Consider the following 27292-nt stretch of genomic DNA (forward strand, 5'->3'; position numbering starts at 1 on the left):
AGACTCTGGCGGTGTGTGTCCTCCTCAAACACCCGTCAGTGATTGGTTTGTTCTGTTGCTGTCGGCTGGAGAGGGTTTAATGTGTCCGTCATGATGTCCAGTTTAATTCCACTTCCACATCACTCAAATAAACTAGCATTTTAATAATGAGAATAGTTCTCTGCGCCGTTTTTAATTACATTTACTGATAATACTTATTTCCGTCATATTACTTATTTGATTTGAGTAAAATATGAAATATTAAATAAGTAACAAAAAAATACAAAAATGCATGATAATATGTTTCAATTTAGTTTTGTTATTGTTATTATTAGTGAATTTATTTTTTATTCCATTTTTGTCATTCAATTTTTTTGTGAATTTATTTTTATTTATTACATCAATACATATAATTATTTTGTTTATTAGCAATAATACTTATTATAATACTTATTTATAATACCAATAATACTTATTTCTGTCTTTTGAATTTGGTGTAAAATATGAAATTTAGAAATATAATAATAAAAAAGTATAAAAAATGCATGGTAATATATTAGGTTAATTATTTTTTGTTTTTGGTTTTATTATTTTTATTTATTACAATAATACATTTAATTATTTTATTTATTAGCAAATTAAATGTCAGACATTTAGTACTGATAATACTTATTTCTGTCTTATTACTTATTTGATTTGAGTAAAATATGAAATATTAAAAAAGTAACAAATAAATACAAAAATGCATGATAATGTTTTCATGATAAACATTTTTGATGCATGATGCATGATAAACATTTTTATTTTTTGTTGTTATTATTAGTGAATTTATTTGTATTTATTACATCAATACATATATATATTTTTTATTAGCAATAATACTTATTATAATGCTTATTAATAATACCAATAATACTTATTTCTGTCTTTTGAATTTGGTGTAAAATATGAAATTTAGAAAAATAATAATAACAAAGTATAACAAATGCATGGTAATATATTAGGTTAATTTATTTTTTAAAAATTTGGTTTTATTATTATTATTATTAGTTATTTTATTTTTATTTATTACAATAATACATTTAATTATTTTATTTATTAGCAAATTAAATATCAGACATTTAAAGGGGGAATACACGCCTGCGCACATATATTCAAACGCACACACCTATAGACTGAACTCGTAATACGCATGTGCACGCCATCAGCGCGTTCTCACTGGTTCGCGTTTTTGAAGTTTGCGCAGAAAGAACTGAAGAGTTTTCTGTTAGAACGGTGTTGTGTTAGCGGCCCCTAAGTTAATAACTAATGATCGTTGCGACGGAAGTGAATCAATCAAAACTAACTTTAGCTGGACAATAACTTTATTCTAGAGCTGCTGTAAAGCCAAAACACTTTACTTTAATTTCCTATTATCAATGTAAAGCTGCTTTGGAACAATCTACATTGTTAAAAGCGCTATATAAATGAAGATGACTTGACTTGACTTAAAACTGATAATACTTAGTTCTGTCTTTTTGATTTTGAAGTAATATAAAATGTAGAAATAATATTACAAAGATTAATACATGCATGGTAATGTATTAGGTTAATTTAAAATTGTATTTGGTTATTATTATTATCATTATTATTATTATTATTATTATTATTATTATTTAAAAATTTCAGCAAACATCATTTGGGGTCAAAAAGACCCTGATTAGCTTAGAAGGGTTATTAACACTGTACTGATCTCCAGTTTGATTGTTGTTTTCTGTAGATTTGGCGATGCAGCTCAACCAAGGCAAATTTGAATATAACGGCTCATGTGGGTAAGTTTAAATCATATACTGAGGAAAACGGTACTAATTACACTGAATAACTAAATTATAAACACTAGAAATACTGCAGTGTACTTGCTGTTAATCTAGTTTGAAGCTTTAGAGTGTCTGTGCTGGGAAAAAGTTTAACATCAAATTAAAAGTAGGCTACGTTTGACGGCTGCGCTATTCATTATTGCTCAGGTTTTTTGACAGCTATTGCAATAATGAACCATCATCTGCTCACAAACGAACCAGTTACTCTGACACATTTATCACTAGAGAAAGCATCATTATGAGTTTCACTTACAGAGAGAAAAAAATACAACGCTTCATATCTTCGATCAAAAGTTTAATTGATCTTCAAAACACATTTATTGCAACTAAACCCATGCAAACATCAACACGTGACCGTCAGAAACTTATTCTACATGCGAAACATCTTAAATGCACATAAGCAACTTTACTAACATTGTAAATGGCATAATTACATCACATAACTGACTTGCCCACGTGAATATTGATATTTCTCAGTCATACAACAGTGCAGAACTGGTTTGAGGAAATGTTTAGTTTTTCTTCTTTAAAGCCACATCAGTTGTCAGTGTTAATTTGCTGAGTCGCGCCACGACAGTGTGAAACTCCAAACATATTAATCAACACATTAATCATGGCAAAGCAGCGCAAGATCCATTAGTGTTGTGTTTAGCGGTGTAGATTAAATATGGGACATTAAAGGGATGCTTCACCGATTAGCATTAAGCTTTGTATCAGTAGAAACCCGGTAGTATTTTCGAATGACCGTGCTTCCCTCCCTCATGTTCCCCTGAGACGAGAGATTTCTGTATTGTGTGTCTGGAAAAAAACCTCAGATGACGCAAAAATCATCATTTATCATCATCAGAGGCTTTTCTGTCCAGAGGCGAGAGACTCCAGCCAGTAGGAGGCGCTCGTCCCGCATGTGTTCAACCCGCCCATAGGGGGATCTCACCATAAAACAGCATCTTTTCAGTTTCGAGTCAACTAGTAGTTAATACGGTGACCGGGAGGAGACATGTTCGGTTCACTTAGTTTTGTCGTGGCCACAACATATAAACTCGTGGGAACGTGATATTAAAGTCCGCGTGAACCGGAAGTTGCAAACGACTTTTCTCCAGTGTTGTGACGTATTTCCCAGTGAAAAGGAATATTGAACAGAGGTCAGGGTTTTACTCTAGCGCTCCTCCTCTCCATCTCTCGCTCATAACAGACTAACGGTTTGAGGGGAGTGGTTAAGCGTTTCCCAACCCAAGTCCTCAAACCTACGTCATCAGGGAAGGTCCTCCAATGCAGAGGGGAGGGGCATTTTCAGATTTTGATTAAAGATTACGAAGCCAAAAAATTTGTTTGTGTGGATTGACTTGCATGGATGAATTGTTCACCACAAAACGATCAATTTAGGCAAACAAAGTAAATATGGTCAATTTTGATTTCATGTGGACTTTAATGCTGGGTACACACCAAAAGATAATCGGGCTGATTTTGGGCCGATTTCCCCCCTTCCGACAATCCTAGCTATGTCCCGATTATCTCGATGGTTCTACAGATTATCTTATCAGATTTTCCCTTGGTGTGAGGTGTGTTAAGAGTGTGCGAACCTGCTCGGAAGAACGTCGGAGCCGCCCCGATCGCGAATCGTAAATATTCAACATGTTTAATATTTACGATCAGAAATACTGATGTGTGAGGGGGGGACCCCGAGGACAAACACGCGCACGCTCTGGAGATTATCACGTGAAACGAAACAATATCCAATCAGAAAGCGAGATGATGGAAGACACGGTCATTCTCACACACACACACACTTGCAGGAAGCTGAGTGTTAAGGGTTCAGTGAGGTTCTATAGAGGGATTACCGTAAATAACTTTTTCTAAAGAGACAATAAATCCAATAAAGAATAAATAAAGACAATAAAGAATGAATATATTTCTGTATAAAAGGTTATATATAATGGCGGGTACAATGTTTGTTTTTTTCATGTGAAAATCATTCCAAACACTATCATCGCAATTTCTTCCTGCATATCGTCCGCCATGCTTATTCTGAAGTCTCGCGAGATTTTGTGTTCACAGTCGAGACTCTGGTTGAAAATCTGTTTGTGTGTGGTGTGCTGTCTTTGTCACATCATGGCACACCACACACTATAGGAGCAAAACGCTTAAATCTAGGATTTTTTGTCCTCATGTTTGTGGTCTATCACATTTTGAAAATCTTATAAGATGTCAAAAATCTTTTGGTGTGTACCCAGCATAAGGCGTGGGAACGAGATCGTATGTTGAGGGAACGGCATCCGTTTCTCGTGGCTGCCAGTTTTATAACATGTGGGAACCGAATCTTCACACGCGACACGGCTCTCCTTTTACCCCGGTTATAATTTACTTTGTCATTTAAATTTCTCATAATTTGTTTTTGTGTATTGCCTTAAAAGGAACTTTATTTGTGACCAGAGTATAGAGAGCCTAAGTCCCTCCCCTTCCGGTTGAACACCATGGGACCTTACTTCGGAAAAATATTGTATGGTAGTCAATGGCGCGAGACAACAAATATTTTGATCTCGTTTGAATTGTGCCCTGAATTACACATATGATGTTTGTCAATTTAAAAGATACATTTTAAAGTCAAGAAAGTCGCAGTTTGATGTAAAACTGTTGAGGTATAAGACTGTGAAAATACGTAATTACAAAGACTACAAACCCAAAAGGCGCACGTGTGACGTCATACCTTTTCTCTCGATGAATGAAGCTAACTTTACTGAAGCTAAGTCTGTTTCTATAGTCTTACGTTATAATCGTAACGTTACGCCGTCATGCCTGAGTGTTTTGTACCAGACTGCACACACACGAGCAACGGATGGTGACGTACATAGTGCGAGACGAGAGATATAGTTCATTGAGCGATTTTCACATAAAACTAAATGTTACTCTTCTGTTTTATGACAAACTGCAGCTTTCTTGACTTTCATAATTATCTTTTAAATTGACAAACATCATATGTGTGATTCAGGGCACAGTTCAGACGGAATAAAAAGATAAGTTGTCTCTCGCCATTGACTACCATACATATTTTTTCCGAAGTAAGGTCCCATGAGCCGGAAGCGGAGGGGAGTGACTTAGGCTCTCTATTTCATTCAAGCCAGCAAATTTCAGACGAAAAAGCCCATTCAGCTTACGTACCCATGTCTTAACACCAGAGAGCGCACTATATCTTTATATGACATTCCTAATTCAGTGTAAAATGTTATTTTATCAGTCACCTCCATCTCCGACTGCTGTATGTACAGTATTGACCGGTGTGGTTCCCTCAACATAACTCGTGGCCACGAGAAATAGATGTCGTTCTCTCAAAATATGAAGTTGTGGCCATGAGAAAAATATATCGTTCCCTCAACATATGATCTCGAGGCCACGACTTTACATCGTGTGGCCATGACATAATGATGTCGTTACCTCAACAAAATGATCTCATGGCCACTATTTATTATCACGTTCCCCGACTTAATATGACGTTCCCACAAATTAATATATCGTGGCAACAACATAATATCACGTTCCCACGAGTTTATATGTTGTGGCCACGACAAAACTAAGTGAACCGAACATGTCCCCTCCCGGTCACTGTATCTAGTAGCCTAGTTGTGTCATTTCTTCGATACTGCCCTCTGTAACCGTTAGGCGTGGCTTGGGCGTGTCCTCGTAGGGCAGCGAAGCAAGTGCATTCTGGGAGTTGTTGTCTTTCATCCACATGAGCCAAAAATACATTTTCCAGCTTTTCTCAGTCTAGAAGGCACCAACTTCTAAAATAATTTCATAAATGACCCAATTTAAATACACATTCATCTTTCCAGCGGTGAAATATCCCTTTAATGAAATGGATTGTTGCTTTAAAGCAGGGATGGGCAACTTCGGTCCTGGAGGGCCACTGTCCTACAGAGTTTAGCTTCAACCCTAATCAAACACACCTGAACAAGCTAATCAAGATCCTCAGAATTACTAGAAAATTACAGGCAGGTGATTTTTTCAGGGTTGGAGCTAAACTCTGTAGGACAGTGGCCCTCCAGGACCGAAGTTGCCCATCCCTGCTTTAAAGGGTATCTCTCGCCAAAATGCAACCTAGGGTCTTTTTGTGAATCTACCCGAGGCAAACTTTCATTTAAAAGCATAATTAGAATGGAAACGCCACTTTTTAAAAAAAGAACGTTTTTGAACAACTCACTGTGTTTCCGTCCGCCGGCATTTTGACAGTCAAAAATAGTCGATCTCCGAATGCGAATGAACTGACTCTTTTTTTTATTTATTTTGTATTGTTTCTTATATGAGGATCCTTTTTCAAATACAAGGTCAATATTGATTTTCACTAACGACAAAACAACAAATTATCCATGAATTTTATATGGAACTAAGCTTTAGGAGCTTTCCATCTTTACTCTCCTCATGTTACGTTGCATTCGGAGATCGACTATTTTTGTCTGTCAGAATGCCGGCGGACACAGCTACAGTGAGTTGTTCAAAATCTTTCTTTTTAGTAAACTCTGTGTACACAAACACTGTTCTCAATGCTGGAGTTCATGTGTAGAGCCCCTGGTGACACTTCAAGCACAGTTTCATGTTGTGTCGAGCCTTCTTAGTGTTTTAAAAATAGCGATTTTGATGCTATCATAGTCGTGCCCCAAGCACTCCCATTCAAAAGGCAGTTTGACCGAAAACGAAAATACGGTCAAACTTAAAAGTGACGTTTCCATTCTAATTATGCTTTTGAACAAAAGTTTGCCTCGGATAGATTCACAAAAAGACCCTAGGTTGCATTTTGGCGAGAGTTTCCCTTTGTGGTGAGTGCTGATGATTGTACTGAACTCTCACAGGTTTCTCCTGAAGCCTGATTTCATGCGCCGGCCCGATCGCATGTTCGACCCGTTCTCAGAGACGCCGGTGGACGGAGTGATCGCTGCCACATGCAGTGTCCAGGTGTGTGTGCTTTCAGTCCTCTTTAACTAACACACCTTTTACAGCGTTCCTGTGGTGATCATGGGAAATCTGCAATCAGGCTTGGAAAAACCACAGGAATGTCTTTAGTGAACGCGTTTTCCTGCGTCTGCTCTCGTCTAGAGGAAGACCTGATCACAGCTCGTGAGTCAATTGTTCATTTCTTTTCAGTGAATCAGTTAGACAGACTAAATGATTCATTAGGCAATTTGTCTGAATATTTATTTATTTATTTACTTACTTATTTACATCAATTTTATTTAAATCTAAAATTTAAATCTACTTATTTACATTTATTTATTAAAATGTATTTGAATTTATTTAAAAAATATATATTTTCAATGAATAAGTTAGACAGATAAATGAATCAGGCAATAATTATTTATTTTATTCTATTTATTTACATCTATTTAAATTTACTTTAATTGGTTCTTTTCAGTGAATCAGTTAGACAGACTAAATGATTCATTAGGCAATTTGTCTGAATATTTATGTATTTAAATCTATTTATTTGCATATTCATTTAAATCTATTGTAATATAATTTAAATAGATTTCAGTTCTTCCCTATGAATCAGTTAGACAGACTAAATGTGTAAAGCAATTTGTCTGAATATTTATTTATTCATTCATTCATTCATTCACTCACTCACATCTATTTAAATCTATTTATTTACATTTACATTTAAATTGTCTCTTTTCAATTAATCAGTTGTTAGACAGACTAAATGAATCATTAGTGAATTTGTATTAATACTTATTTTTATTTTATTTAAATTAATTGAAATGTATCTATTTAAAACCATTTCCTTAAATTAATTTTTTTTTTTTTTTTTTTTTTTTTTAAATCTTTATCCGGTGACCATGAACAATTGGAAAGGTCCTGAAAAAAATCATGGACACTGATTGGTTGGTGAAAAAGTCTAGGAATTCTTCCTTTAAGCCAAGTGAAAAGAAACCCTGTTCTCTTTTATTCAGCTAAACTTTGACATATTGCCTGATTAATAACACTTATGGTTTAATGACACAGACACATGAGTACTGAGGTTTGTTAGTGCTACAGTGTTACACTGATGTGACTGTAATAAGTGAACTGTTGATCATTCAATGCACATAAACCAGCTGTTGTTGGTTCAGAAAGTGAGCGGAGTGTGTGTCTCTCAGGTGATTTCTGGACAGTTTCTGTCAGATAAGAAGATCGGCACGTACGTGGAGGTGGACATGTACGGGCTCCCCACGGACACCATCCGTAAAGAGTTTCGCACCAGGATGGTGATGAACAATGGGCTGAATCCAGTGTACAGTGGAGAACCGTTTGTCTTCAGAAAGGTAACCTTTATGCCAGTGACGTCTTTGTCTCGATTATGTCACGTTGCCATCTTTTTACCCTGAAGAGCCGAGGTGCTCGTTCTCAATGATTCATAAACTGTAGCTCAGAATATCAATGACAGAATGACTTCCCATCATTATCCAGAACGTATGAGACGTGGAATTGTATAGAAAACTTAAATTATATCTACTTGAAATGAAGTGGTTACTATAGAGATCTGAAGGCTGCAGTCTAATTATACACACTGTTCTTTCATTAAACGCAACATCTTGAAGTACCTTTACATACAAACCACAGTTCATAGTGACCGCAAGCTCAAAGCACAAGACTTTAAGATTTACTAAAGCCATTAGATGTGATCCATAAAGCAGAATCTGATTTAGCATAAATTTAGCAAATCACCCAGCAAACAGGCCTTCACACTTGTGTGATTATTGAAACTTGTTTATTTTAATATAATTAATTATTATTAGTTGTAATATTAGTAGCGGTATTTGTTTATTTTATTCATTTGTCGGTATTAAAAAAAAAAGAACTAAGGTTTTGGTGATTGTATATTGTAAAGTGCTATTTTTTGTATTATATGCATAATTATGCATGTTACTTTGTAGCAAATTTCAATAAAAAAGATCACAAAAACAGGCGCATCGTATTTAGTTACGACATGCATAACAAAAAAATGCATCAGATGTGAAGTTTTTGAATCTGAATGTGATTTAAGATTTAGATATTTTATGTAATATTCTATGTTCCCTTGAAAAAAATATGAGAGTGGATACATAATGAATAAAGCAAACCTAAATATAAAAAGCACACACTGAAATGTTGAGGTGCAAGTTATGAAGAAATTGTATTAAAAAAAAGAATGATAATTGTGCAACTCAAAATCTTAGACTTATTTATTTAAGCCTGCTGATTAATTAATCAAAGCAATCACAAATGAATCACAATCAAATTTGGCTGAGAAATTTCCCCCAAAAGATGATATAAAGTAAGTATAATATAAAGTAAGTATTGTGTTAAACAAGAAAAGCATCAAATAGACATTACAAAAAGTAACTTTAAAAAGAAATATTTTGATTCAACATTTACTACAAACAAACTTTTCGGCTATGACGACCATGATTTTTTTCTTCTTTTTTTTTTCTTCAGAAGCTGCATCTGAATTAGTATTTATATGTATTTACACTGCAGTTATGACTGCATAAGTAATGCCATGAGATGAATGGGTTTTAAATGGGTGTTAAAGGGATTTTTGACCCAAAAATGTTAATTCTGTCATCAAATACTCGCTCAGCTTTTAAGCTTTATTATTTAATATTCTAGGTCACCATCTCTCTCGTTTTGCTTTTGAAACTCCTTCCTCTAAGTCAAAAGCACAAGCAGAGTAAATAACACGCAAACGCCTCGATCCCAAAGGTAATCCTGCCGGATCTGGCGGTGCTCCGGGTGGCCGTGTACGATGACAACGGTAAACTGATCGGACAGCGGATTCTCCCGCTGGATGGACTGCAGTCTGGCTATAGGCACATCTCCCTGAGAAATGAGTACAACAAACCTCTGTCCCTGGCCACCGTCTTCTGCAACATTATCCTCAAAACATACGTGCCTGACGGCTTCGGAGGTTAGCACACTAACGTGATCAAAAAAACAAGTTCATTGAGTTTCATCACGAGTCTTTACGCTGCCAGATCTTCTCGTTTCAGCTATTGTAGATGCCCTGTCTGATCCCAAGAAGTTCTTATCCGTCTGTGAGAAAAGAACAGACCAAATGAGAGCCATGGGCATTGAGACGGTGAGCATCTGTATCATTAATGCACACACAACCTTGAGAAGTCTCGTTCATGTACTTTAATCAGTTCTGAACTGTACCAGTCGACTGCTGTCATTAAACTTTCAGCATTAATGTGTTTCTGTGGCACAGAGATATTCCTGGTAGCTTCTGATGGGATTTTTCAGGCATTCTCGCATGTGCATTTATTTGACACACATGTTGGCTACTTAATTTTACATGCACAAATGTTTTGACAGAATTATTAAAATAGTATAACTCTTGCTTCAGATAATGCAGAATGCAGTCATTTATTTCCCCTCCATGCTGTGAAGGAGAATGATGTTGTGTAATGAATTCTGGGTGTTTATTCAGTCAGATATTGCTGATGTGCCGAATGACCGCTGGATGGGGAATAAGAAACGGAGAGTGAACTCGGCCTCGATGACGCCGCAGAAGGACTCTGGGAAACTGGGACAAAACATGGTCGCCTGTTCCAAAGAGGGTGACTATAAAAGAGCATGGGCGGTGGCTCTGTGTAGGAGAAATAAAAATACACAAATCACTCCGTAAGAGTACAGAGCTATGAAATGAATGTGGTAATCAGATAATTTGATCAGTTTTGAACTAATAATTTTTATAGATTAAAGGTAGTGTAGGTAGGATTGTTATAAAAAACTTTTTTCCAAATTTGTTTAAACTTTTTATATATATATCAATGCATAATTAAAATGTAAGTACTCTGATAAAAAGAGTATAAAAATCGAGTGACTCTAGACCGTTTAATCTGTATTAAACACAGCTCATTATTTCCATTCGGGACGAAACAAAGGATTGGCTTAGGCGACTGTCACTCTCTCGCAACCATGGCAACCACCCTTTTGCCACACAGGATCTGCCCATATGCGCGCGCACCCGTTTGATTTGAGGAATTCAAGAGGCACGGAACCTAGGAATAGCAAAACAATGGCAGAGAAAGAGCAATCAAAAATTCACATTACCGGCATATGCAGTTAGCGAAGGCAAAGAAGGCAAAAAAGGAAGACAGTACTAGAAAAGGTAATGAACAAAAAGTCTTTGAATAAAACGCGTGTCAATATCCTCTGACCCTAGTTGCACGGCCTCTTGCACGACCTCCTCTGCTTCGCCCTCGACCCCGGACCTGTCCTCGAGCTTGTCTCTGGAGTGTAGTCCTCATCAGAGTCAACAATGCTTTCATCATGGAAACTCTTACATGCAGAACACCGTATATGTTATGAATCTTCATCACAGTGTAAATGATGGTAATGGAAAAACGTGTATCATGCAACCTGTTTTTAGCTTTGCCTTATAGATAACTAGCTCGTTAGCGAATCAAAAAATATATATTTTAAACTTTACCAATATCAATATGCTAGCTTGATAGTGAGTACTAAAATACATCTTATTTGTCACTACATGCACTGCGCTCCTTCCTCTCCGCTCGTCTCAGGTAAATAATGCGTCTTCAGCTCAGCGGTTGGAGTCGCGCGTTCATGTGTTTTGGGGGCGTGGCTTTGGAAGGAGCCCAGAAGGGAGGGGGTGGAGTGAATGGAAATAATGAGCTGTCTTTAAAACAGTCGTGAGAGGTCTACAGACACTCGATTTTTATACTTTCTTTTTCAGAGTACTTACATTTTAATTATGTATTGATATATAAATAAAGTTTAAACAAATTTGGAAAATAAGTTTTTTATAAAAATCCTACCTACAATACCTTTAAATATATATAAATATTTTTTTTATAATAATGAATCTAATGTAATGGCATTCAGATATTAAATGTGGCATATGTGTATAAATACAGATGAATACATAAAATGCATTTACGTTTATTAATTTAGCAAACACTTTCATTCAAAGCAATTTGTAAATGAGGAATACAACAAGCTACAATTATTTATGAATAATGGAAAATATACATCCAGCTTTTGTGTAATCATCATAAAATGGCATTAATAACTGATTTTACTTCAGTGATGTGACATATTCCTAAGTGAAACAGGATCAATGAATGAATGAATTAATGAATTTAATATAATTAAAATATTATCAATTATATATACATACAAACATATTACAAACCTGAACCTAATGCAAACCCAAAATAATAATATAATATATTTATGTATAGTATTACATTCACAATAATAAAAAATAAAAAATAAAAAAAAAATATATATATATATATATATATATATATATAACATGTATGTTTAATATTATTTATTAAAAAATTATTACATTAAAAATGTTTAATTTAATTTGAAAAAATTATATTTCTGGCTAAATGATGGGTAGTTTATCAAGTCGAGTTGGTTGGTGGACCTGTAAAGGGATCATAACACGAAAAAATCTAATTTGCCTTGATCTTGTCTTTTACTTGTTTCAGATCAAAATGTCCAGCTCATTATAAACAAAGCATTTATTTAATCAAGCTCCAAAAACAGCTTGTTCTGATATTGTGGGATTTGTGACGTCACACGGGCAAATACATTTGTGTATGACTGCCTCCAGAGCAAGACATCGACCCATAGTTTTACATCATCACACCATAGGCCCCGCCCACTGGCAGCTGACATTGACTACACTGGTTGTGAGCGTCACGTATAAAGCAAATAGAAGCCATTATAATCACAGATGCTGTCTACACTGATACAGTATACAGATGTGCGATCAGTTTCAAGCATACTCCACATATTATATATGGATAATGTTTTCAAAACTCTTACTCATGTGCAATAGTGAGGGTGCGTTGATACTGTTTCCTATGCAATGACATTAGCCAATCAATGACAAGCCTTAAAGGAGCCGCACCTAAAAAAAGGATCATTCCAGACAGAGGGTCAGAACGAAGTTCCTCGTATATATTTTTGTTTTCGTGGAAAAAAAACTTTAAACCTCAAGGAACATATTCCAATAATAAAACAAATCCATGTCATGACCCCTTTAGTCCACATGCATTCAAATCATTAGCTAGTTTTGGCATGTAGACTGTGTGATTTTGCTATTGTTGCTTGTCAGATTGAGATATGGCGCCAGTGAGATCTTGGGTAAAAGCTCAGGAAACTAAAGACTTTGACACTGACAAGCAATCCAAGACCTATGGCGAAAAACACATCTTTCACAATCCCTGAAATTCCCAAAGGCGAAACTGTGGATAAAAAATCATACATTACGCATCCGTCTTAAAAGATTGCACTGAAGCACACATCTCAGAATCAGTTCATTAGTTTACATTTGCATTAACATATTTTGTTTTGTGAACCTAGATGTGTCGATTCTCACACCTCAACTGACCATCGATGACTTACAGCAAACGAAGGTAACAGCCCGACCAGACGTTTCTGTCGGAAACAGAATAAAGCGTTTGATTTGCATCGCTGAACTGTGAAATATGAAAAGTGCGGCATTCATGTTTCCATAACCTCTCCGCAGACCTACATGAAACTAGTCAAGAAGCAGCAGAAGGATGTGGAGGCTTTGAAGAAGAAGCATGCGAAGGTGACCGAAGGCTTTTGTTTCCTTGAGTTCATTGAATTGATTATGAACACTTTGCCGGAGTGTCACACACACTGAAGCCTGTAGGGCTGGAAAACTGACAGCACGGACACAAAGACAATCCTGCTTCCTATTTCAGGCACACGCTGCACTGCAGAGCTCCCACTGCGCTCAAGTGGACAGGATTGTTGCTCAACATGATAAAGAGAAGCAAGCGCTGGAGAAGCAACTCGAAAAAGGCTGCAAGAAAGTGAGGTGAATGTGATATTAGTTTTTCATTACACTTGTCTCTTCATACAGCTTGTCAAGTAGTTGATTATTCAACATCAAAGTTTCAGGTTTACAAAAAAAATTAAAATAATTCACTTTGGGCACAGATATGAATGTGAATTTTCCTCGTGTCTGAATCAGTGTTTTGGTTTTTGGATGCAATTCATTATCTTTTAGCATTTATATAATCATAATAAAAAGGCATTCACTCATTCAACTCATTTTGGTTCTAAAATTTGGGATATTCTTGAGTGTAACGCTGGATGGATGGATGGATGGATGGATGGATGGATGGATGGATGGATGGATGGATGGATGGATGGATGGATGGATGGATGCAGGGTTTGAAATTAACACTCGCCAAATGCGGGTAAAAATCAACTGTATCGAGTAACGCTGTAAAATCACTGGCCAATTTGGCGTGTTACTTATTATGTTCACTCGCTTTGCTGGAGAAGTTTGTGTAAGCCAAATCTGTGCAGATTTAGTGCAAATACTCCACTCGTGATTCATCATGATATATTAAATACAGCGTATTACTCAGAATCTGCTCATATCTGGCTTACTTGAACACACAAGTCACTACACAACAAATAACGGCACGCTTGTTCATTTACATTGAAGCAATAGAGAAGATTAAAAAATATTTGGTTAACATAAAACACATTGCTATTTTCCAACATCCCTATTTTTATATATATATATATATATATATAGCTGTGAAGAAGTTAATCTGGTTCATTTCTTTTCTTTCTTTCTTTTTTTGGGGGGGCTAGTAGAAGTTCTGAATGGCCGGTAACTGTGAAAAAGTTCATTTCAAACCCTGGATATATGGATAGATGGATAGATAGATAGATAGATAGATAGATAGATAGATAGATAGATAGATAGATAGATAGATAGATGAAATTACATACTATATGTGACCCTGGACCACAAAATCAGTCACATGGGTCAATTTTTCAAAATTGAGATTTATACACTATCTGAAAGCTGTATAAATACGCTTTCCATTGATGTATGGTTTGTTAGGATTTGACAATATTTGTCCGAGACACAACTATTGAAAATCTGGAATCTGAGGGTGCAAAAAAATTGAAACATTGAGAAAATCTCCTTTAAAGTTGTTCATTTGTGTTCACGATTGTGCAGCATTCACTCACAAAAATACGTTTTATATATTTACAGTAGGAAGTTTAAAAAATATCTTCATGGAACATGATCTTTACTTGATTTTTGGCATAAAAGAAAAATCGATAATTTTGACCCATACAATGTATTGTTGGCTATTGCCACAAATATACCCGTGCGACTCGAGACTGGTTTTGTGATCCAGGGTCACATATGGCAATAGATACACTAAAATTGGAAGAATGTTCTTTAAAATAGTTGTTTATTTTAGAGAAATACACACTATCCATTTACATCTGAATCATTGTAGATCTACATGCGATGACCCTTGTAAAACAAAGCCAGAACATTAAGTATAACAGCTTCTTCTCAGTCATATTCTGAGTGCAAACCAGAACACGCTCTCATTGTTTGTTCATCCTCAGTGAAAGTTACAGCCTTGAAATGAGCCGAGACATCGAAAGACAAATTAAGACCGTAGCGTCAAATCACAAATCCAAGGTATTGAGTTTGTCCCATTCACATTCCAGCTACTTGTTTTACAATTCGAATGTTAAAACAAAATGTCGTTGTGTCGCTGTCCGCCAGGTGAAGGACGTGGTCGCGGCTCACGCGTCTGAATGGGCTGAGATGATCAAATGTCATTCGTCTGAAGAGCAGGCTGTGAGAGAGCAGCACGTGATCCAGCAGTGTGAGCAGCTCCGGAAGCTGATGTTACTGGAGCAGGACCAGCAAACACACACACTCACACTCGTCCATGAGAGGTGAGAGAGAGAGAGGAGAGCCGCGAAACCTTGAGTTCGACTGAGTTTAGATGAAAGCTAGCATAGTGTCTTCATGAAGTCTTCATCACTGGCTTCAGGACAGTGACCTGCTGGACAACTTGGATCTGTCTACAAAGATGTTCTTGTCTTTAAAGCTTTCTGCTTTAATAATGAATCACACCGTTTCTGATGTGTTGGAAAATTTTGTGGCATGCAGCCATTTAGTCAACATGAAAAGTGACTCTATTTGCTATTTATTTATTTCTAAAATATTGTATACATTTATATATATATATATATATTTTTTTTTTTAAATTCATAATTTTTTTTAATGTTTTTGAAAAAGTCTCTTATGCTCATCAAGACTGCATTTATTTGATCAAAAATACAGAAAAAAAACTGTAGTATTTTAAAATATATTTACAATTTAAAATAATGGTTTTCTATTTTAATATTCTTTAAAATATAATTTATTTATTTTATGCAAAGCTGCATTTTCATCAGCTATTACTAGTTCAGCCATAACATGAACTAACAATGAACAGTTGTACTTTTATACTAACATAAACAAAGATTAATAAATACTGTAACAAATGTATTGCTCATTGTTAATATTAGTTAATATTTAGTACCTTAAAGTCTTTAAATTATCTTAAAGTGTTACCCAATCCTTCAGAAATCATTCTAATATGTGGAATTTTTTTAATCAATTTTGGAAACAGTTTATATTTTATTATATTATTATTTTTATAATCTGTGATACTTCTTTTAGGATTATTTGATGAATAAAAAGTAAAAAAAAAGCATTTATTTAATATAGAAATATTTTGTAACAATATACACTAGTGTTCAAAAGTTTAGGGTCAGTCATGTTTCTTTCTTTTTTTTTTTTTTAAGAAATTATTACTTTTATTCAGCAAGGATGTGTTAAATTGATGGTAAAGATTTATATTGACAGAATTCTATTTTGAATAAATAATTGAGAGGTTCAAAAAAAATAAATTAATTAGCGCAACTGTTTCCAACATTTATACTAAATCCTCATATTAGAATGATTTCTGAAGGATCATGTGACACTGAAGACTGGATTATTGATGCTGAAAATTCAGCTTTGATCACAGGAATAAATTACATTTTACAATATACTAAAATAGAAAACCATTATTTTAAATTATAATAATATTTATTTTTTTCTGTATTTTTGATCAAATAAACACAGGCTTGATGAGCATAAGAGACTTCTTTCAAAAACATTAAAAATAGTAATAATTTCCAAACCTTTGACCGGTACAGTATATATATATATATTTTTATGTCATTCATCTCTAAAAGCTGCACCTCAGTGCCACTTTTCAGCATAAAGCCCTGCGTCTTCAAATAACACCCACAAAATAATTGAACTAGGCACTATATGCGTGACTACACAAAAATATATAAATGGCATTGAAAGTTTTCACTCAAAACTAGTAAATTTCACAAATAATACAAACATTCTGCACATATCACTTATTTAAACTTTGACTGAAAATAGTGTTCTTGTAAACGAGCCGCCAATAAACTTTTTAAAACTTCAAAAAGTATTTTTTTTACAGTGTATTTGATTGTGACGTTCATTTAAATTGTCAGCGTCATTATTTTCTGGGCACACGTTCCTCCTTTCTATGCAGATAGTGCGTGCCCGATTAACAGGACATCACTGTGTGCCTGCTAATTGCAGTTAACTTCTGTGTACAGTTTCTATTGATCATGTCAGCATTGATTCATTAAGTGATGGATCTATATCCAGGCATATGTCCAGATGTGAAGTCAAGCGCACCTTCAGCATTTGTCGTCAGATCCGGCCTGTATTGTGGGGAATTGCTCCAGCGAAGTGTGAGCAGCACTAATTTTGTAGGCATGTTTGTGGCATTACCTGATTTGCATAATTCCTTTAGTGAATGGAGTGCTGAAACAATGCAGTCTATGCTTGCTAAACAGAACTATCAGTGGTGCAATTCATTCTCACTGAATTCTCCCTTGTGTGCGTTTCTTATGGGCTTTTGTTCCATACGACGTGTGTGTGTGTGTGTGCGTGTGTGGCTGTCTGTGTGTGTGTGTGTGTATCTGTTCTTGCAGCTGCTGTTTTGTTCTCTGTTATTGTGTATATTTTACATTAACTCCACAGAGTTATCAAGCGTTTATTATTGCAATTGCACTTTAAACTGCATATGCTTTCCTCTTCTGTTGCACAGTGCAAACACGATATATGCACACCATATGAGCCCTGCAATACTGCAATAACGCTCTCACAAATTAGATATTTTTGCTGAAAATCAAATAAAAATAGTTAATATATGTAATAACTATGTGATAATGTCTACTGTATGTATAATTACATGTATTAAATACTTAATCTCATTTGATTACTTTCCTTTTTATTAGGAATTTGATGGACTTAAAGCAAAACATCAATTACATATAACGGTAACACTTTACCAAAAATAAAAAATACTTCAAAAGCATTTATTAACCCTAATTAATGTTAATTTCAACATTTACTAATACATGATGGAAATCAAAAGTTGCATCTGTTAATTTAATTTAATAAACCTGAGCTAACATGAAGTCACAATGAACAGTTGTATTTTTATACTAACATAATCAAAGCTTAATAAACACTGTAACAAATGTATTGCTCATTGTTAATTTTAGTTCATAGTTAGGACCTTATTTTAAAGTGTTACTCGAATAAAAAAATTAATGTCACATTGAGTTCATAACAAATTACTCATACTAATATAAAAAAAAAAACATATGTACAAAACTTGCATGGGACACTTTCTTTTTTAACATCTCAAGTGGTTGACATTTATAAATGTATAAACGTATAAAACACCCCTACTTTTAACATCATAGAGCAAACTATATAATTGAATGATTTTCCGTCTCCTCTTCCAGACAGAGTAAAGAGCTGCGAACCAACCAGGCGAAGACCTCAATGGAGAGCAGCAAAGCCATCAGTCAAGACAGAAGCATAAAGAACAAGGCTGAGCGGGAACGGTAATAACAACCGCTTCTCTTTACAGATCACACCACCAGCGTTACCTTAGCTGCACTTTCCTTTGTGCTTTGCTTGTTTTTTGAGACATTGCTATTACAATGTAATGACCAAACAGAACCATCTTGTGCAATTTCATCCATATCATTTGGGAAAACACCATCTAGAACTATTATTCTATTCTTCTGTGATTGCGTCAGTGATGTTCTGTTCACTAGTTTCCACCATTCCACCTTTCTTGTTATTCTCTCCAAATTTGACCGTACAGAACATGCGTCATTCAGGAAAATAAACCCCATCTCCACAATGCTTCGATATGTTGAACTTGAACACAAAGTTCAATTAAACTTTCCTTCAACTTTTTTTTTTTTTTTAGGTAAACCATATGTTTTTGCACTGTAATGAACTTCTACAACAACAACAAAAAATGCCTCATATAGTCTGTAGACCAAACTTCAATGTGACCCTGGACCTTAAAATCAGTCACAAGGGTAAATTTTTTAGAAATTGAGATTTATACATCACATGAAAGCTGTATAAATACGCTCTCCATTGATGTATGTTTTGTTAGGATATGAGTATATTTGGCCGAGACACAACTATTGAAAATCTGGAATCTGAGGGAGCAAAAAAATCTAAACATTGAGAAAATCTCCCTTAAAGTTGTTCATTTGTGTTCACGATTGTGCTGCATTCACTCACAGAAATACATGTTTTATATATTTACGGTAGAAAATTTACAAAATATCTTCATGGAACATGATCTTTACTTAATATCCTAATGATTTTTGGCATAAAAGAAAAATCGATAATTTTGACCCATACAATGTATTGTTGGATATCGCCACAAATAAACCCGTGCGACTCGTGACTGGTTTTGTGATCCAGGGTCACATATGTGGTTTTCATAGCTTTTTGACTTTAACACACCAATAAATTGAAAACACCATGAGGAACTGAGGGTGTGTTTTGGGAAATCTTAGGTATATTATAATGAGACTTGGTAGTCATCATTGTCATCATCCTCTTAGGGTGTGCACAAACGTTTAAGCCAGTGCCACCTAGTGGTCAAAAGTCATAACTTATAAGCAATAATCTACTTCTAGGCTTTAAAAAGTGTCCATAACTCCACTGATATTGTTTCTGCAGGAGAGTTCGAGAGCTCAACAGCACAAACACAAGGAAGTTTCTTACAGAAAGAAAGAGGGTAACGATTCTAATCTTGTTTCAGATGTGTGTTTTTTTCGCATGCATGTTTCTAATTATGTAAATGAACATGGGCGTTGATTGACAGCTCGCCATGAAACAGTCCAAAGAGAGCGAGCAGCTCCAGGCGGCTCAGCGTGAACAACTCGAGAGGCTGGAGAAACACAACGACGAGGTATTTCAGTGTTTGGGTCGTTCCTGCTGCGCTGTACCATTTCAACTCTCGTAATTAATGTCCTTCTGTAATTAAGGATGCATTTCCATATAAAGGTATAGCAGACGTTCAGAAGTGCCCAGACTTCTCTTTCATAACTTTAATCTATGGAAATGTTGATTTGATCAAACAGGATAAATGTTTTAGAGGCGCAAACCAGTTAAGCAACATCACAAAACACCACTGAATTCATTGATCCTTAATGATGTTGATTTCCCAGCAAAATGATGTCACTTCCTTGAAGATGATGTCATTAAGGATGTTAATTGATGTTTTTATTTTACAAAAAGACTGAGGATGGAAAGTGATATAGGGAAACAGAAAAAATATATATAAACTGATTACCCTGTAAAGCCTGATATAAGAAATGAAAAAGTTTAACTTTAGAGAATATATTGGAAAAAAAATCTTTAAGTATGCATATGTGTTTTTGTTGGGTATTATATTTGATAAATCAGGCTTTTATGGCTCATATAGTATGATATGGAGGAATGTTTTTATTTTTTTTATTCAGAGGCACAAACTGAGCAGAAAATATGTAATTTGGTGCAGATGCTGATATTTATATGGACAACAAGTTAGATAAAATTCATGTAATGCAAATCAATGAGATCTTAATAAGAGTATAACAGACTACTGACATCAAATGCATATAAATATCAGTCATCACTCTATATCTGCCAATAAGATGAGTTTAATTTAAATTCATTTAAATTAATTAAATTTAATAAAATTTAAATACATTTTATTAATTAATTATTTTTTTATTTAAATGCTTAGTTTTAGGATCAAACCTCTTTTAAAACATATAATGCAATGCAATACAATGATGATTGAGAGATGAACAAATAAACCTTCCTCAAAAGCCTGATGATCATATTTGAGACTCACATTTGAACATGATTTTACTAAAAAATAATATAAGGACAATCAAGTAAACCTAAGTTGCTTCAGTCCAGTAAGTGTTGATCTTGAAATATCAGTAACAATATTAAAGTTATTCTTATGTTGACTTGATAAAATCAGTGCAGATTTCACAGGAAAAAGCCGAGCTGAAGGTGGACGTTTGTACAGTTACGCTAAAAGACTTTTACTTGCTAAAAAAAGTATAAACTATCAATCAGACGACAGAAAGCATGTCATAGATTGACTGTAACAGGGTTTTTTTAGCAAAAAAATTGATCATGCTGATTATTTAAAAAAAAATTGAAATGGAAAAAAAGAAACATTAGGAATATTTCTAAATCCTAATAAATTACTAATATGGTTTTGTTCTGATAAAAATATTTTTAAAGATATATAATAGTGTGGCATGACAATATAATGCATAGCAGGAATGACCCGTTTGATGATGCATGAAGCTGTCATGTGGATATAATATATCACTCACCATGAATTTTACTTTGCTCTTTTATTTAGCTGTTGAACTCGTGCTATGCAAAATCACAATGCCAAGGTAGGACTTTCCTCTCTTAAATCAATTTTACAACACCTCCCCTTTCCCATGATTCTTTCATTTCTCCCTGTATGGAAGTCCAGTCCATCACATGTGTGAGTTATTGCCCGTCCTCCACACGTTCACAGACTACTGAGCAGACAGACGCGGTCGAGCCGTTCCTCATGGGTTCTCTGTTTATTTTGCCCGTCAGGACGCTTGCAGTCATCTGGAGATGTCAGTGCGTGTTCATGCTATAAACAACTGGAAAAAATGGATTGAATACTGAATTTTGCTACAAAAGTGAAACTTCTCTTCTCAGTTACTCACCGTCATGTCATTCCAAACCCTTTTGACTTTCTTTGTTCTGAGTTCACTCAGTTCTGTCAAGATTCAAAAAGGACAAAATAACCCCAGATGTTCACCTTCTGGTTTCACTGAAGAAAGTATTTTTGCCTTGTTTTCCAGTACAAATACCTAAACATTCGTAAAGCAAGATCTATTTACTTGAAAAGCAAAGTCATTTAAAGGTGTGGTTGATTATGATTTGACTTTTCTAACTTTAGTTAGTGTGTAATGTTGCTGTTTGACCATAAACAACATCTGCAAAGTTACAACGCTCAAAGTTCAAAGCAAAGGGAGATATTTGCTTTTAAAGAAATCGCTTTTTAAGGACTACAACAAACGGCTGGTAGAGACTACACGACATTCCTCCCGGGTTAGTGACATCACCAACCCTAGAATTTACATAAACCCCGCCCCCGGAACACGATTTATAGATTATCATGACAGAATATGCTAATCAATGACTAGAAGATAACTACACATCAGCAACAAATTCATCAACTAACCATTCAGAAATGTCCTGTTGCTTCTACATGTTGTCACTTCTTCTCGAGTCTCTCCATCATTGTCTGACTCCGGTGTGAACATATAAGGCTAACATTTTTTGAAATGTTCATTGCATGTGTGTGTGAGGTAAAAGGGCACAAGCTGTTGAAGCTCCGCCCCCTGTGCCGGGAGCAGCAGCTCATTTGCATTTTTTTTGCTCACAATCAAAAAGTAACAATTTTAACATGCTATATACAAATATCTGTGGGGTATTTTGAGCTAAAACTTCACGTACACACTCTGGAGACATCAGAGACTTATTTTGCATATTGTGAAAATGGTATTATACCACACCTTTAAGAGATGAAGTATTGTTTTCTGAAAAATGTACCAAAATGAAGCGAGTTTTTGATTAAAACAAGAAAAGAATATCCGCCAATAGGGTCATAAAAATAAACTTAATTCAAGATAGTTTAGATATTTGTCAATATTTTTCTTGACATACAAGACTTGCCACATGATTACTCGAGTAAATGTATCTTGATTCAAGAATGTTTAGATATTTGTACTGGAAAACAAGACAAAAATATGTTTTTTTTTTTTGTGCAATGCATGAACTATTCCTTTAACATGTTTCACATTGCAAATGTTCACAACTCAAGACTAAGGTTGTGCATCTTAAATGTTTTTGTCTGCTGGAGGATTGATTCTTTTGCTGTTGATTTAAATGCAGTGCATAAATTAGTTGATTTTCCATCCACTTCATCTACTACAATCACCAGAGGAAACGCTGAACGTCACTTTACATTTCCACTGATGGCTGGTGCAGAGTCCTATAATACGCTTCCCGACCAGCCTAATCTAACTAAAACACAGGACGTGTCATGTGACCAACTTCAAAATGTTGTTTGTGAGCTTGCAATATCCTCCATACATAAGTTTGTTCCCCAGCGCACATCTCATGTTGAGAAGATGTCATTCAATAAACAGGATTTGTGAAATCCAGGGCTTTTTATAACCCGGGATAGCATTATCTCTGGAGGCCGGCTCTGTAATTCCACATTAAAGAAAGCCTATCATGCCTTTTCCCATGTTCCTCTTTCTTTAGTGTGTAATGTTGCTGTTTGAGCATGAAAACGTCCTCCAGCTCCAGTTCTTCTCTATATCAGTGTCAGTGTTTCTGAACTCCTGAAACGCCTCCATTGTAGTCTTGAGCTTCTTCCGGGAACGAACACCTCACAATATTCCTCATTTAAATAATTAATGTGCAGAATAAAGGGGTGGGGCCTGGTTGAGTTAGTTAGTAGTGTGTTAAACTGGCGGTTATGGTAAGGGGCGGGACATTTCCAACACACTCGAAGCGCTCGACCAATCACAACACACTGATCCAGCTGACCAATCAGAGCACAGTGTGCTTTTCAGAAGGAGGGGCTTCATAGAGACAGGAACTAAACAGAGCGTTACTGACAGACTGGGAAGAGAGGAGCTGCAACAATGGAGAATATGAGGAGAATAATCAACATTCAAGCAGGAAAACCTGTTCTAGTAGAGCCTAAAACATCAAAACTTTGTAAAAGGGCATAACATGGCTTTTTTAATGTACTTCACTGTCATTACAGGCCAAAGAGACTCAGCACAGGAGGACACAAGAGAGGACAGACTGACGACCAATCAAACTCACGGCTCATTTGAGGTCACACAGTGAGAACGCACCCATAAACGCACTTTTTCACTCTTAAATGCACATAGAATCTGTTTTAGTGATGTCTGCTTCATATTTATTTACATTTTATGAATGTTGAAATATTTATGAATATTGTATATGAGCAAACAGATGCTTTATGATTTGTCGGTGACGAGATAAACTTAGCATTTGATTTTGATCTTTGCTTTTACAATAACTTTTAAGGTCAACATGAAATTAAAATCGACTATATTTATTTTTTAAAGAAACATTCCTGGTATTATTGCGAATGATTCACCAATGCTTATTATTATAAAGAATACAAGTCTTTTACAAAATATATTAACTTGGATTAACCCTGGTTGTAAACCTGTGATAGCTCTTCTGGTACAGAATGCCAACTTTTTACCACACAATCAATTTATTTTTGTATATTCAGAAATACATTTTGTAAATATGCCATTACCTGAGTAAATTTAATTGTGAATGCTTTTTCATGTTGATTTTAAATATCCTCTACAGTGGAATATAGCTGTAAAATATAAACCGCAAAATATAAAGTATGTATTTGTGTCTTTAGAAATAACACTGTTTTTCATACTGATATATTATAAAGATCATGCAAAATACTTGTTGTACATGTGTTGCATTGATAGAAAATCTATTTTACCATAATGTAATTTTACTGGTAGACTTTGTGTTTTCATCCTAAATGTTCTTTCTTCAACATTTTGAAATGCTTGTGATGTTCCTTATTTTTTAATGTTCTTTGGATAAAATCCATCTGCTCAATGACTTCATGAAGTTCAAGGTTCATTACAGATGAAGCTCTTCGAGACTCGCTGCTGATTACCACTGAAACAAAAATTGTATAATAGTACAATAGTAAGTGATTTTCTCACACTAGTCTCATCTTAGACAGAGTGAAGATATGTTTAAATTTATGCAAATGAAGAATGACTTTGGGAGTGACGACCAATAGAAGTGAAAGCTTCACACTGCCAGTCGCTGCATAAACGCTTAATATTAAACGAGAAACAGCAAGTGTTCTTCTCCATCGTGAAGTTCAAACGCCGGTCTATCTGTGTTCACGAAACGATTCAGTCTCGGTTCGTAAGGCCTGCCCAATCGGTCTGACGTCAGTTTCCGATAAGCGGGTGAAGGTTTACTGCATGGTACTGTCTTTTCAGCTTTTATCTGACACAACCTCGAATTTAGGTTGGAATGCCAATTTGTTATTGGTAATTTATATAATAGTTTAGCAATACATTTGATTGTTCTATTTAACTCTTTACTCTTATTAATCGTTCATTCAGGTCCCAAAGTCGCACAGGGTCTTCGCACCGGCCGTTAATATTACACGAGCCCACGATCACAAACTCGCCAGCTTCGGGTCACTAAACAGAGGTAATTGGCTAATACCTTAGACGATCGCATTCACGCTTACACAGTCAAAGATATTTTTGTATAGCCCCCTCGGTTGTACACACTTGAATTAAAGTAGTGTTTTCTTTAGACAGAGGTCATGACCACTACTACAGATGTAAGCCGACCAAATTACTTCTCTGATAGTAGCTTTGGTTTGGTCATGCCATGGTTTCCCACGTACACTTGACTAAAGTAACATTACTGTACATTAAAAAGTTAGACTCACCCTATTTAGCAGTTTGCTGTCCTAAATGGTAACCGAGTACGCTTGAATTAGTGCCAAATATTAGCTGGAACTCTAAAACCTCAGTTGGTGTGCCCTATGTTCAACTCAAAACTGGAATCTAGTCCGTTACTAATCTGACGCAGGTTTACGGTAACAATGGATACAACGTAATCTACTAAAGTAAATAATTTCAGAGTGATCCAGAACAAATTAAAGCTTAACAATTTATTATGTCAGGTAAATGTATCCAATTTCGAAATGAAATGCCAATTTCATAATCAGTTCAAAGATAATCAATACAATAACATAAAATGCTCAGAGATAAAGAGTAAAAGATGTAACTGACTTACAAATCGCCCTGAGCCTCTTGTTGCATTTCTTTAAGTACTCAGACTGAGACAGAAACGTCTTTCACATGGAAACATTTGCTAACAATGGGAATTTGCATTCAGAGTTTACACCTTTTGAGAGCAGAATGCCATTTGCCTGGAAGATCCCCCCATCTCTGTGTGCAAGTTATCTCTAAACTCTTTAAAACTTTATTTATCTTTTGGTACCAGTCGCACATTTCAAATGATACCAAACATGTATAATACTGTATCATAATTCACATTAATCCATATAGATTCTTGGGTGAATTTTGGTGATCTCAGCATGAGAGAGGAGGAGTGGGAGAAGAGGGAAAGAGATGTAGATTAGGATGATTCTGAGGTGAGACATGCATCTCGAAAGGTGATGCTAACTTCACAAAAGAGAGTTCAAATGTTAATTTTCCTTTGTTTTCTCAGAGAGTTGACCTCTCTTCCAGTTTTTCCAGTCTTAAAGTATGAACACAGAGATATACCATAAATTATAGGAAAGTTACTGACCTCTAAAATAGCTTCTCCTCTATCGTACCAACGACACTCTACGATGTAGTGACGGATCACATGCTCTAATGACTTCACTACGATTGGTTGTCGCTCCTGGAAGTTGCTAGCCTGGATGACAGCCAAACTTAGCCCCGCCCACAACATTTGAGGTCGGGAAGTTCGGTCTGGACTTGATCCGTTGTGGAGCAACTATGCTCGAACCAGAGCTGTTCGGACCAATCAGATTGTCAGGGCGGGCTTTATACGATGATGGACAGATGATCAACAGTAACGTAATCATCCACGTCACCAAAGAGCGCTTGGGTTGAATTCGTTTACAACAAAGATGGCTGTCGCTGGAGAATTGAGATGTGTAGATACCGCCATCACGTCTGTTATAGAAGGTATCGAAAGTGCATTAATTTTAAAAGAGGAACAGAGAACCGCGATCAAGGCATTTGTCGATCGGAAAGATGAATGAAGAACATACGTCACTTACTCCGTTGCTCTGATTGGTTGTAGGTCTATCCAATTGAGTGCAGAGGCATTTTCTTTCCTGGTTCGGTTGAAACGCCCCTTAATCACAGCCCAATGGAGCAGATCAGAGTCACATTCTGACTAGAATCTTAGCATGACGACATCAGGCTAGGAAGTTGCTCTGCATTTGCATAAATCAGCGTTTCCCTGGTGCCGCTGTAATGAGAAATCGAGTCCCCCAAGGAATTGTGTCTCCTTTAGGACCCAGGCAGTAATGCTTGATCAAAAGTTATCGTGATGTTTTGACTAATTATAACCTATT

General features: G+C 35.5%; 1 protein-coding gene across 1 annotated transcript in view; it reads left to right on the top strand.

Moving 5' to 3' along the window:
* plcb4a (phospholipase C, beta 4a) overlaps positions 1 to 24125 on the top strand; it is a 53906-nt gene extending 29781 nt beyond the window's left edge. The window contains exons 22-37 of the mRNA XM_084096956.1: positions 1739 to 1790; positions 6677 to 6779; positions 7961 to 8125; positions 9546 to 9750; positions 9833 to 9921; positions 10273 to 10402; positions 13188 to 13240; positions 13354 to 13419; positions 13556 to 13671; positions 15243 to 15318; positions 15406 to 15581; positions 18519 to 18620; positions 19768 to 19825; positions 19913 to 19999; positions 21458 to 21494; positions 23924 to 24125. Coding sequence (XP_083953082.1) covers positions 1739 to 1790; positions 6677 to 6779; positions 7961 to 8125; positions 9546 to 9750; positions 9833 to 9921; positions 10273 to 10402; positions 13188 to 13240; positions 13354 to 13419; positions 13556 to 13671; positions 15243 to 15318; positions 15406 to 15581; positions 18519 to 18620; positions 19768 to 19825; positions 19913 to 19999; positions 21458 to 21494; positions 23924 to 24009 — 1601 coding nt within the window. The 3' untranslated portion in view covers positions 24010 to 24125. The remainder of the gene's footprint in view (positions 1 to 1738; positions 1791 to 6676; positions 6780 to 7960; positions 8126 to 9545; positions 9751 to 9832; positions 9922 to 10272; positions 10403 to 13187; positions 13241 to 13353; positions 13420 to 13555; positions 13672 to 15242; positions 15319 to 15405; positions 15582 to 18518; positions 18621 to 19767; positions 19826 to 19912; positions 20000 to 21457; positions 21495 to 23923) is intronic.
* The last annotated feature ends 3167 nt before the right edge of the window (positions 24126 to 27292 follow it).

Source organism: Abramis brama (genome assembly GCF_963993115.1).
Source record: "Abramis brama genome assembly, chromosome: 21".
Classification (NCBI taxonomy): domain Eukaryota; kingdom Metazoa; phylum Chordata; class Actinopteri; order Cypriniformes; family Leuciscidae; genus Abramis; species Abramis brama.